Source organism: Lissotriton helveticus, chromosome 10 (assembly GCF_964261635.1).
Source record: "Lissotriton helveticus chromosome 10, aLisHel1.1, whole genome shotgun sequence".
Taxonomy (NCBI): Eukaryota; Metazoa; Chordata; class Amphibia; order Caudata; family Salamandridae; genus Lissotriton; species Lissotriton helveticus.
Window position 1 is genome coordinate 279,630,704 of NC_136071.1, and position 13,206 is coordinate 279,643,909.

Genomic DNA, 13,206 nt, shown 5'->3' on the forward strand with positions numbered 1-13,206 from the left:
TGGTGAGCAAGAAACAATTGATTCAGGCCCAGATCTCTGAACTGGGGTGAATGTATGCCATTGCTCTGCATTCTGTCCATCAATTGTCCTTTTTGTCTTTGAGTATGCAGGCAGATAGAAAGTGTAAAGTCAGAGATTCTAGTATGAGCTTGATTACGGTCTATTAGAGAGGCTGTGAAGACACTAAACCATTAGACTAGTGGGCAGCGCACGAGGATCATGGAGGACCCCGTTTCTGCTTCCCTGGAAGTCTGCCTGTCTTATTTTGAGATCTCAGTGCTGTAATTGCAACCTCTACCACGGCATTGCATTAAAGGTAAAACAATTTGCTAAACTGGTGCCATGTTTTTTTGCGTGCCAGCAAACCTTTTTTATCTTTCAAAACGAACTTCCAAAGGTGGAATTTATTATAGGAAAATAAAAATCAACAACACTGATGTGCAAAGAGTTTTTTCCCTTTACGTCCAGGCCATTGTTTAATTCCCTGCCCAGGACCGCCACACCTTGAGTGGCAGTTCCAGACAGGAAACCCCAATTATTTTTTCCCCATCCTAAATGTGATGCAGTGATTGCCACTTTGACCAGGGAGACCAGTGGTAGAAGTCTCACTGGGTCAAAGGTTTCGGACTTTGCGGCCAGTTAGCTCCATTGGTGGAAACCCAACAGTTCTCCCACATCTAGATGAGGTTGGAGAACTGTGAATTTGACAGGATATCTGCTGGGTTTTTTCAAGATACCTCACTTCTCCCGTACTCAGTATGACTCAACCCTTTCTCTTTTGCCTTTTATACAACTTCAGGGAGGACCTCACTGTACCCTTGAAGCATCCAATCCATCAACTTCACTCAGTCTATATTACCATAATGGCCATTTTAGATAAGTCTCCTTTCCACATTGAACATGGACTGTAAGGATATGCTGAGTACTGTGGTCACTCCATATCTTAGAATACCTTCTGCCAGTGCCTCCTCATGTCACACCAAAAAAGCCCTTAGGATGAACTGCTACACTAGAAGTGGCCCCTATTCAACAAGTTTTAACCATGATACCCTGCACTTACTAAGGGGGGATTGGGCAATACGACCACTTGGCTAGTATGAAAGATTCTGTAAGTATGTTTCAGAAACCTTTGGCACACCTGATATTCAAACAAATATTACCTAGTAATTTCACTCTTTGATGCTCAGTTTAGACAGTGTAATCAGCCATGATGTGGTTAGAAAATGATATTTCCTCATCTCTCAGTGGACCAAATGTTTTACTTGCATTTGTTTTGGGAAAGCTTTTGTTTGTTAAATAGACTGCTTTGTAGTGTGGTATCTGGCAATGTTCAGAAGTGTGATCGGAACTCGCCATTTTGTTTGCGAAAGGAGCAACAATATTTGTGGTACTCACGAATCGCAGAGGCAAGAGGGCGTAGCCATCCTCCATGCAACCTACAGGGAGCCGCATCAATGCTTTGCGGTGGATATCAATAGACATAGGGCCAGATGTAGGTGTCCAAATACCGGTCGGAAACGGCCGAAAATACCGATTTTCGGCCGTTTCCGACCGGTATTTGGACATTGGTATGTAGGGGAATGTGAAATTACAGAATCGGTAATTTTACCGATTCTGTAATTTTACCGATTCGGTAAAATACCGAATTGGTAAAATTACCGATTCTGTAATTTCAGATGTAGGTAGCACTGTTTTCAGTGCTACAAGGGTTTAGGAATTCTTAATTTATCACCAACTATTAGTTGGTGGTAAATTAAGAAAACCATTTAAGAAGCATTTTTTTTTGCTTTTTACACAGGGCCATGTTGCGGACATACATGCCCTAAGGGCATGTATGTCACCAACATGTGCACCCATGCACAATTGAGGGGTGCAACAGGGTGTCAAAGTGACACCCTGCCACCCTTCAATATTTCCCCCAATTACCGAATCGGTATTTACCGATTCGGTAACTGACATTGATTCCTATGGGCCTCAAGGCCCATAGGAAACAATGGCAGTTACAGACTCGGTAAATACCGCTTCATTAATTACCGAATCATACCGATTCGGTAATTAATTCGGTAAATATACCTACATCCCGATTGCCAGCTCTTAAATACCGAATCGGTATGATTCGGTATTTAAGAATCGGTAATCGGGGATTACCTACATCTGGCCCAAGGATGTTTAATGAACTTTGCTTTTGTCTCAATGACGTCCGTAGTCCCCCCATTGTGAAATGCAGGTCTTCATTATTTTCTGCATATACTGCTTCCAGGGTCCTATGCTCCACCAATCCGGGTTCACCAATTCAACTCAAAGCCAATGAAGGTCTGTGAGCTACTATAGACTCAGGAGGCCCTCCCCACATTCTACAGGAAGACCCATGATCTTCTGTTACGCTACTGCTTATCCTTGGTAAATAGGCACCCTATGCTAAGGGCCCATGGCATTATGGTGCAGGGGAGGATCAAATTATCTGGTAGGGTTGACAAAATTATGCTGCATCAAAAAGCAAATTATGCAGCGTAATGCAGCATATTTTGTGACACCATTAGGCCATTATTTTTTCATTTTTACACACATTAATACTGTATGGGCAAAGTTTTCATCTTATTAATACCAATTTAACATTCAAATACAGCAATAAGCAACAGAAAGGTGACTGGTGGACCTTTGGGAAGGTCCTTCCACTGCTCAGCAACCTGTATCACTGCATGTTTATTAACTTTTCATCCATTAGTGCAAGAAACATTCTTTTCTTAAAATCTGCAGATTATGCAGCAGATTATGGGGTATGTGGCAAATGTGGCAACTCCAAAATTATAGGGAAAACTCCACAGTCACAAAATTGCATGATTCCAGATGCCTTACCTATGTATTTTAAATATCAAATATTAAATGTGTTCACTGATTTAATTTGCTTTCACTATCCACTTAATCTCTCATTTTATGTCATTGATAGGCCAACATGTCAGAAGCAATGTCTCGGAGAATCAGGGGGCTCTTTGGTGCTGCCAACTTCTGGGCTATTATTCTTTATAACATCCTGTCCCTGAACAGCTTGAACTTCGCTCTGCTTGTTTCCAAGAGGATTTTAATTACAGGTAAAAACATCTTAATTCTTTCACTACTTTCCAGAATGGATATTATAATTGCATCTATTCATGAGGGAAGAAGAGACCATGTGTCAAATGGGATCCTTTCCTCTTCAATATTCCTGACTATTTACGCCAATCCAGCCACTCTTGGGCTAGAGATCTATCAAGCTTCACTGAGAAGAGTTCTGAGAGGTTAGAAAATCAAGCAAAAGGGATGGTGGACTCAGTTATAGAAATGGATGGGGTTTACTGCCTGGCTACACACACTGCCCTTTTTTTTTAATAAAACTGGCAGTGCCAGCTGATGTTTTTGGCTTGTTGGAATACCTCACCATCTGTCACTTACAGTGAGTGACACCTCTAAAAGGGAACTTTGAGGAGGGCAAACATTGGGCCACAGATAAAAATACTGGGGCCACCTACAAAAGTTTTTTATACACACACACCTATAAATATCTATATTCACTGGGAAAAAAATAAAGGTCAAACTAGCGTTGTAGTTTGGTGAATATGTCAGTGACAACATTAACGTTCTGAACTCAAAAAAACACAGAAATTCACTGGTTGTATTTAGCAGAGGTTACTATAACTTGTGCCACCGCCGTGCACTGCTTATGACCTCACATATTATATCCCACAAGACATGTTCTATGACATCATTTATGACCTTTCAAATGACATAATTGATGACATCATTGATGACATCACTGATGGCATCCTTCAATGAGTGTGTTAATTTGATTTATAGTGTACATAGTGGCGGGTAACTACCATACTACTTTTCTACTTCATTTTGTACTGCCTCTATCCAGCTAATGTGTGTAAGTGTTTACAAAATGCATGTGATCCTAATGCATCAGTCGTGTGTAGAGGTATTGAACATGTTATGAATATTTATATTGAAGAGTAACTCTGTGTGCAGGCCCTACAGCAAACCCCCTACAGGCAGCCAACCCCACACTGTGCACAACCTTCGGCCGTGTGCAGTGGGGGGTTGGCCAAAAGGCTTAGCATGCCACTAGGCCCTATGGCCAAAACCCCAGCAGGCAGCCAACACCACGCTGAGCACAACCTTCGGCTGTGTGCGCAGTGGGGGTTAGCCACAGAGCTTGGCGTGCACCAGGCCCTGTGGGCAAACACCAAGCAGGGTGTGAACCTTATACATGCACATTCAGTGATGTGAATGGTGTAGGGTTGGTCTTCAGGGGTAGATTAGCCACTCTCTCCATTCCTCAGGGCCGTCTGTTTTTTGAAAGAGGCAGGGGGCACATGGACCCCCTCCCTATGCCTTATTTGGTCCTGGAAACACCATCCCTGTGGCCGCTTCACATTATAGAAGGGAGGAGAGCCACATGCGTGACCCTCCTCCCTGAGCCTTGTTAGGCCCCGGGGGGGATCTCATCCCTTAGGGCTGTATTTTATATAAGATTATACAATTAAACATGGGAGGAGGACATGAGGCACCCTCCTTGAGCTTTTTGGGCCATGGGGACACCACCCTGGGACCAAAATCTAAGGGGAGGTATTGTGCAGCACCCAACCCGAGCCTTAAAAGTCCCCAGAGACCCCATCCCCTGGGGAAAAATACAATAAAAAGAGGAAAGGGCAGTGTAGCCCCCCCCCCTTTCAAACCTAATTAGGTTGCAAGGACTCTAGCACCAGGGGTGGAACCTTATTTACACCCAGAGCCTTATTAGACCCCACTCAGGGCCCACATGACATTATAAAGGGGGAGAGCTGCACAGTCCCCCCTCCTGATGCCTATCATGGCCCCAGGGACCCCATCCCCCAGGACCTTGCCTTAATATAAAGAGGAGGCAGCTGCGCATAATCCCACCCCAAGTCCGTTATGTCCCCGGGCACCCCATCCCCTGGGGCCTAAATTAATTATAGGTGGGTGCCCCAGTGCCCACAAACATCTTGTTGGGAGACACTGGGGAGCCCCAGGTCATCTGCGACCCCAGTCGGCTCCCAGCAACTTTTAAAGGCTCGGGAGCAGGGCAGCGTGACCCCCCTCCACTTAAAAAATACTTTAGGCCATCAGGGAAGGTGTTCTCATGGCCAAATACTGCCCAGGGACTCAGGCCGCATGACCTCCTCCGCATAATAATTCAGTTGGGTGCTGGGGGTGGGGTTGCTGACAAATATGGCTCCGAGATGAGGGCCACGTGCCCCCTTTGCATAATAATTAAATGGGGCAAAAGGCATTAGGTCCTTGGGGCCAAAAACAGCACAGGGATAGGAGCCAGACGACCCCCACCCTTTATTAAATACATTGAACCCCAGGGGATGCGGTCACCGGGGCCCAAAACAACCCAGGGTGGGGGGCGGGCTGTGCACGCCCCCCCCCCCCAATTAAAGACTGACACTTTCTTTTTTTGCAATTCCATGGGAGTCCCACGGGATCGTGGCGAAAAAATCTCTATTTGTTTTCTTTTAGGTTTTGGCCTAGGGTCTAGGCCCTGCCCACTTATATAACATATTTTGCAACTTCAGGACAGGGGACTAAGTCCCCAATTCCTCTAATGGCTGCCAGTAAGCTTTATATAAATGCTCTAGAACCCGCCCTGAACGGAGCTACATTAGATGTCCCGCGTTTAGGAGAAACAATTATACCGGTTCTCCTCTACGAAGATGACGCCGTTTTATTGGCGCGCACTGGTGTTGGTTTAAATAAACTGCTGGACACGTTCGGCAAATTTATGGAATCTTTGGAACTGAAAATAAACGCAAAAAAATCCCATGTTATGATAGTGGGGGATCAAAGTAGGGGAAAAAAACGATATCCTTTTTCTGTGGGAGTGATGAGGTTAAAAGGGTCCCTGTGTTTACCTATTTAGGGATCTTGTTTGATGAAAAAGGGTCCTGGGTCCTCAAATGAAACATAAAAGAAATGTATTTGCCAGGTCTACATCAGCCCTTATGGGATTTTCAAAACGTCTTGGGGCTAGACCCATGGAAGCCTTTGTGAAGGTGTATAAGACCAAGCGCCTAGCAATGGCTACATATGGCTCCGACATCTGGGGGTATAGTACACAACACCACCAAATTCAAGTGGTAGAAAATATATTTCTAAAATCCCTATTGTCTGTACCTCAGTCCACCCCTACTTTTTCGATCCATGCAGAATTTGGGCTGAGTTATGTTACTGATTTACTGAAAATAGCCCCGATAATATGCTGGCTTAAGACCTGGCTCAATCAGGAGATCTCCCTGAACCATATGATCTTAAAAGACTGCCTAGCTCTAGATAAGGCTAGTAAAATCCCAGGGCTAGCATACATTGAATCCACCCTCAAAAAACGTGGTCGTCCTGGGCTTTTTTTGGCACCGGAAACCATTAAGAAAGAAGATGTAGATCTGATTAAAAATGCTATGGCAAACCTTCTTTCTTCTGACAGGGAGGAATTAGAGCTGAAAAACCTATGGTAAGAGCGAACTATGGTCTGGTGAGCTCACCGGGAATCGAGCCCTACTTGAAATTAGTTACTCGCCCTTTCCATCGGAATTTACTAACCAGATTTCGATTTAATACAATTCACCTTACACTGGGAGATTTCCCTAAATGGGGAATACCCGATGATGCCGAACCTTGTAAGTGCGATAATTTCTTATTACAAGACACTATGCATTTTGTAATGTTCTGCGAGTATTACGCAGACATTAGGAAAAAGTATCTGGTACCAGTGTTAAGGGGAGCGGGGTTTGTGCAGGTCAGGCCGGCACTCCTTTATCTGCAACTCCTGGATAGTACTCGAATCACTTTTCATGTTGCAAATTTTCTAGTGGCAGCGGTGCGTATTAATAGGATGAAGAAAAGATTAGGCCTTATGGGAGCTGTAGTTTAATTAGGAATGAAGATGTGGTTTATTTTTAGTCTATTGCATATGGTATTGCCTGTTCATTTTATTCTCAGCATTTAGGGTACCTTTTTACTGAAATTTTTAATGTTTATCCACGTATGGAATTATTTTAGTGTTATAACTGTCCCTTGATTGAACACTTATGAAATTTAAATGTAATAGATTTTATGTAATAGATTTTATGGTATCTTTTAATGTTTTGATTGTGAATTTGTATATATGTGGTGATTTTTGTATCTGTGCCTTTTTATGATATTAAGTTATCGAATAAAGTACATGACTGACTGACTGACTGGCTGCCAGTAACATTTTTCTTATGTTGCTGCCAGCCAATCAGAGTGCTTGCTCCCACCAGAATCTGACTCCCACAGAAACGATATGGCTAAAGGGATCCAGAGCTCCCTGAGCCAATCAGAATGCTCTATTTTTAAATTGGCACTCCAGCGAGACTCTCTCAAGAGACTCTTGCAGACCCAACCATTCAGATATTCTAACATTCTTAAGCCTTAATATCTCAAAAACTGCTGTACGGACTGACACCAAACCACAATAAGTACAATCTGCGGACCAAGATCTAACATCCTGCCACATTTGTTGTAATTCTGTTCAGCTGTTTTTGCTGTAGCCCTGCCTAAAGAAGTCCATGGAAAATGCATGGGGATTTTGTGTTTTGGGACCCGCTTTTTTGTCAGCTCACGCTTGATGGATCACTCCAAAAATGTCCATGCACAAACTAGGCAAAGAAAAGCATTTTTTAGGAAAGATTTGTGGCGATTCATCAGACAGTCCAACAGTGTTAGCAAAACAAAAAAAACATTTCCTGACCTAAGTTTAACTACCCCATGGGAACGCTGACCTAACCATAACTATATTTATGTTGTTTAGCTCCATAGAAGCCCAGTGAGAGTGTCGCGTGAAGCTGGCGGAGCAAGCCAGCAGTAAATCTCTGTCCTCTCAAACAAAATCACACGCACATTAAGAGAAGGAATCACCATCAGATTTATTCTGTGTGTCCATGTATCAGCAAAGAAGTAAAACACATTTTCAGCCTTGATCACATGACCAGCTGCCGTAGGATTTTGCTTAAGTATTGTGCCAAAATAGACAAAGGACAATTGTGTTGAGAACAAGCAGGCACCATCTTAGAAGTATAAACAAACAGCAGAAAGCAAACTTATCCCCTGTATATAAGAAGTAAGATATATACTTTGAACAAGGACAACAATGCAGTCTTGTATCACATCATACATCCAAAGTAAGTAAATAATAGATCATCTTATTATTCTGAGAAAACATATCGTGGACATATTTTCTGCATCTTCTCCAATAGTAGAACAAATATATATATTAAGAAAGTTACAAACAGAATATGGTTAAACAGGGCCGGCTTTAGCGCTGGTGGCACCTGGATTCCCGCACACCCACCTTTTAACAGTGCCCCTCAAGTCTCCATAATCAGTCTCCCTCACATGCATTTCTTTTGTTTTCTATCACCACTCACACTAATGTAGGGTGTCAGAGCACCTGACATCACACGCACATTACACAGAGGCAATGAATTATGTGTGTGAATCTGTGTACAGGAAATGTTACATAAGACTGAGGACTACAAGGTGCAGGAGTCACATGTCATCTATAGTGGTAGAAAGAATAGTTTGAGAGTGTTTGGTCTGGAAAAGCAGAAACTCGGAATTTAAAAGGTAAAAGGTCGGGGGTTGGCTTTACTAATAAGAATTGATTTCTACCCAATTGAACCCTTTTTGCAAAATTAGAACAATGAAAAACTGAGGAAAAAATCATAATACTCTTATCTATACTTTGCAGTTTGCAAGCAGCTCTTTGATCATAGTACATAGCTCACTGTTCTATATAAGGATTGAAACTTATAAACTGCAAGTAATAAAAGGGACTCTCTGACAGAAGCAGTAACCCACTGACCTATTTAGGTTACATGCACTTTGTGATCTGCATGTTACACATGCTTTGCAGCAGGCATTTTAACCTTGTTTGCTACTTTATGATGAGTCAAAACTTCCACTAGACAAAAGTTCGATCTCTCTGCTGCAGGTCCATCAATCACCAGACTTATCTTGACATTGGTATGGTTGCCTGAAAACTAGTGGAGGCAAGGAACATGGCTGCAGGTGCTTTTCAAAACCATATTGTACTTGAAAACACAGTGCCTCACACCCCAAAGTCAGCGCCCAGTGTGGTGGCACTGATCGCACCACCCTAGAGCTGGCCCTGTGGTTACCATACCAAATTCATTAAAATGTATCTCCCTAGCCCACCCAAATGGGAGTCTGCAGGAATAAGGCAGATATCAAATATAGCAAAATCCTATTTCAAACTGAGAAGAAGGGTTGGATGGTCGGAGGGGGGATGTAAGAAGGAAGGGAAAAGGCAGATGAAAGGAAAAAAAGAATGGGGATCAAATGTAACAGAGAAAGAAAGATGGTAGGTTGCAGAAGAGTTTGTATAGCAAACCTACAGCAGGCAAACGCCTGCTCCAGTCCTTCAGCAGCCACCCAGATGTCCTTAAGTGGAGCATTCCCAGTGATGATCTCCAAAGGATGACAAGGAATTGCATTACAGCCAAGGCTTTTCAAGTGGAGCAAAACATCAGAATTCACAGGTTGATGGAAAGGGGCTACCCTGAATGGGTGCCTCCCTCCCTCCCTTCCTTTTACAGACTCTGTGAGGCATCACATTCATCAACAAGTACTAGTGACTCTCCTGCAACCCACAACTTCCAACTTCATGTACCTGGCTAGCTACCCTGCCTCTCACTTCCTCTTCCATTAGAGACCAGTGGTCCATCATGGACCAAGCCAAACCACCCTTACTAAGGGAACATTCAAGCTATACCCTTCTACGTTGCTGACTATTTCCCATGTTTCACTGAATATCAACAACAGATTCAACACCACCCTGAAAACCAACATCAACACTGATCCTCTGGTTAAGCTGAAGTCCACTAAACCAAAGCCTTCCACACTCTAAAACACCAACAATTCTATCAACAAGCAGGAAAATAAATTGATCAAAATCCAATTCAGCAATGATCCTATCAACCTGAAGACACTTCTCTTCAAGTAAGGTACCTCATCACTGTGGCTAAAGCCCCTATTGCAAGCCATCCATAACAGAAGCATAACCTTTTTCAAAGTCATCAACCACTGAATCTGTCTGTTATCTGACTCTCTGATATTGTATTTGACAGACAGGCACTATGTTATTAATCAGCTACAGAAAAGAATCAGGCACTAAAGTGACTCAGGAAACAAGCTATGACCTTTCATCACATTTCACCATAAAACATTAAAAAATGACCCAACTCGAAGATTCCCTTTAATCACAAAGCTTGCTGAAATCCAGGCCACCTGAAACATCCTATAGCACTACATTTTCATATCCACCATGATAACGTACCTAACCAGAAACACCACCAGCGAATACTCCACTCCCCCTGGCAGAGGGAATCTCTGTTGATGAACTCAAAGCTAATGAAGAAAGTAACTCTGGATCCCTCTAGTATTTAACATCCCACCGTGTGCCTTTCAAAGTAGTCTATAAGGTACATTTCATAGTGTATGTTAAGGGCGCATCCTTATTTTATTGTGATATTAGTGACATTTTTAATCACTTTACAATTGTCCACTTACCATTGTCCTTGTCTTTTTCAACCTTCAAGCAATAGAAGTTCAGATCTTTGCACAATGTGAAAAATGCTATTTTACCCTCCCCTTTTAGGTCTCACTTACCAGACAGCGCTGAGACCTTTTATGGGCTTACAAAAAATGTACACTGATCTCACAAACCGACCATTTCTTACCGTTGGCTGGCTTTACTGTCACTCTCATTTACTTGCTTCTTATTTAATGGGCTGCCTTCCTGTTCTTGTGTTTACCCCTGCCCTGGAGCACAGCCATAGCTTTGATTGGCTGAATTATACCCTTCCACTGCTCACTTTTAGGGAACAACTTTTTTGCTTTTGATTAAGCACTCTATGCGATTGCATGTTTTCCTAGCTCTCTCCCTCATGTGCTTCTCCCCCACCTAGTATCTGCCCCTGCGCTCCCTTTTACTCTTGCTCTCATGAGCTGCTCACTCACTCTCTTCTGCTTTTCCCACTGTACTCTGTGTTGCTCTCATGAGCTGCTCACTCACTTTCTTGTGCTTTTCCCACTGCACTCTGTGTTGCTCTCTCCCTCGTGAGCTGCTTGCTCACTCTCTTGTGCTTTTCCCACTGCACTCTGTGTTGCTCTCGTGAGCTGTTTGCTGACTCTTTTGTGCTTTTCCCACTGCTCTCTGTGTTGCTCTCGCCCTCATGAGCTGCTCACTCACTCTCATGTGCTTTTCCCACTGCACTCTTTGTTGCTCTCTCACTTGTGAGCTGCTCACTCACTCTCTTGTGCTTTTCCCACTGCATTCTGTGTTGCTCTCACAAGCTGCTTACTCACTCTCTTGTGCTTTTCTCACTGCACTTTGTGTTACTCTCTCCTTGGTGAGCTGCTCACTCACTCTCTTGTGTTTTCCCACTGCCCTCTGTGTTGCTCTTGCGAGTTGCTCACTCTCTTGTAATGTTCCCACTGCACTCTGTGTTGCTCTCTCCCTTGTGAGCTGCTCACTCACTCTCTTGTGCTTTTTCCACTGCATTCTGTGTTGCTCTCACAAGCTGCTTACTCACTCTCGTGTGCTTTTCTCACTGCACTTTGTGTTACTCTCTCCTTGGTGAGCTGCTCACTCACTCTCTTGTGCTTCCCCACTGCCCTCTGTGTTGCTCTTGCGAGTTGCTCACTCTCTTGTGATTTTCCCACTGCACTCTATGTTGCTCTCACAAGCTGCTCGCTCACTCTCTTGTGCTTTTCCCACTGCACTCCGTGTTGCTTTCTCCCTCGTGAGCTGCTCACTCACTCTCTTGTGCTTTTTTCCACTGCACTCTGTGTTGCTCTCATGAGCTGCTCACTCACTCGTGTCCTTTTCCCACTGCACTCTGTGTTGCTCTCATGAGCTGCTTACTCACTCTCTTGTGCTTTTCCCACTGCCCTCTGTGTTGCTCTTGCTCTTATGAGATGCTCACTTACTCTCTTGTGCTTTTCCCACTGCACTCTGTGTTGCTCTCTCCCTTCTGAGCCGCTCACTAACTCTATTGTGCTTTCCCACTGCCCTCTGTGTTGCTCTCGCGAATTGCTCACTCACTCTCTTCTGCTTTTCCCTCTGCACTCTGTGTTGCTCTCGCCCTCATGAGCCACTCACTCGCTCTATTGTGCTTTCCCACTGCCCTCTGTGTTGCTCTCGCGAATTGCTCACTCACTCTCTTCTGCTTTTCCCTCTGCTCTCTGTGTTGCTCTCTCCCTTGTGCTTTTCCCACTACACTCTGTGTTGCTCTCGCCCTCATGAGCCACTCACTCACTCTATTGTGCTTTCCCACTGTCCTCTGTGTTGCTCTCGCGAATTGCTCACTCACTCTCTTCTGCTTTTCCCTCTGCACTCTGTGTTGCTCTCTCCCTCGTGAGCTGCTCACTCACTCTCGTGCTTTTCCCATTGCACTCTGTGTTGCTTTCTCACCCGTGAGCTGCTCACTCACTCTCTTGTGCTTTTCCCACTGCACTCTGTGCTGCTCTCTCCCTCGTGAGCTGCTCACTTACTCTCTTGTGCTTTTCCCACTACACTCTGTGTTGCTCTCTCCCTTGTGAGCCGCTCACTAACTCTCTTGTGCTTTTCCCACTGCACTCTGTGTTGCTTTCTCACTCGTGAGCTGCTCACTCACTCTCATGTGCTTTTCCTACTGCACTCTGTGTTGCTCTCTCCCTTGTGAGCTGCTCACTCACTCTCTTGTGCTTTTCCCACTGCACTCTGTGTTGCTCGCATGAGCTGCTCACTCACTCTCTTGTGCTTTTCCCACTGCACTCTGTTGCTCTCTCCCCTGTGAGCTGCTCACTCACTCTCTTGTGCTTTTCCCACTGCACTCTGTGTTGCTCTCATGAGCTGCTCACTCACTCTCTTGTGCTTTTTCCACTGCACTCTGTGTTGCTCTCTCCCTCGGGAGCTGCTCACTCACTCTCTTGTGCTTTTCCCACTGCACTCTGTGTTGCTCTCGCCCCTGTGAGCTGCTCACCCACTCTCTTTTGCTTTTCCGACTGCACTCTGTGTTACTCTCATGAGCTGCTCACTCACTCTCTTGTGCTTTTCCCACTGCACTCTGTTACTCTCACCCCTGTGAGCTGCTCACTCACTCTTGTGCTTTTATGACTGCA

General features: G+C 44.3%; 1 protein-coding gene across 2 annotated transcripts in view; it reads left to right on the forward strand.

Moving 5' to 3' along the window:
* Positions 1-13,206, forward strand: part of HHATL (hedgehog acyltransferase like) — a 171,819-nt gene that overhangs the window by 123,082 nt on the left and 35,531 nt on the right. For both annotated transcript variants that reach the window (XM_078665309.1, XM_078665310.1), the window contains exon 11: positions 2,948-3,089. In XM_078665309.1, the coding sequence (XP_078521435.1) occupies positions 2,948-3,089 (142 nt within the window). The remainder of the gene's footprint in view (positions 1-2,947; positions 3,090-13,206) is intronic.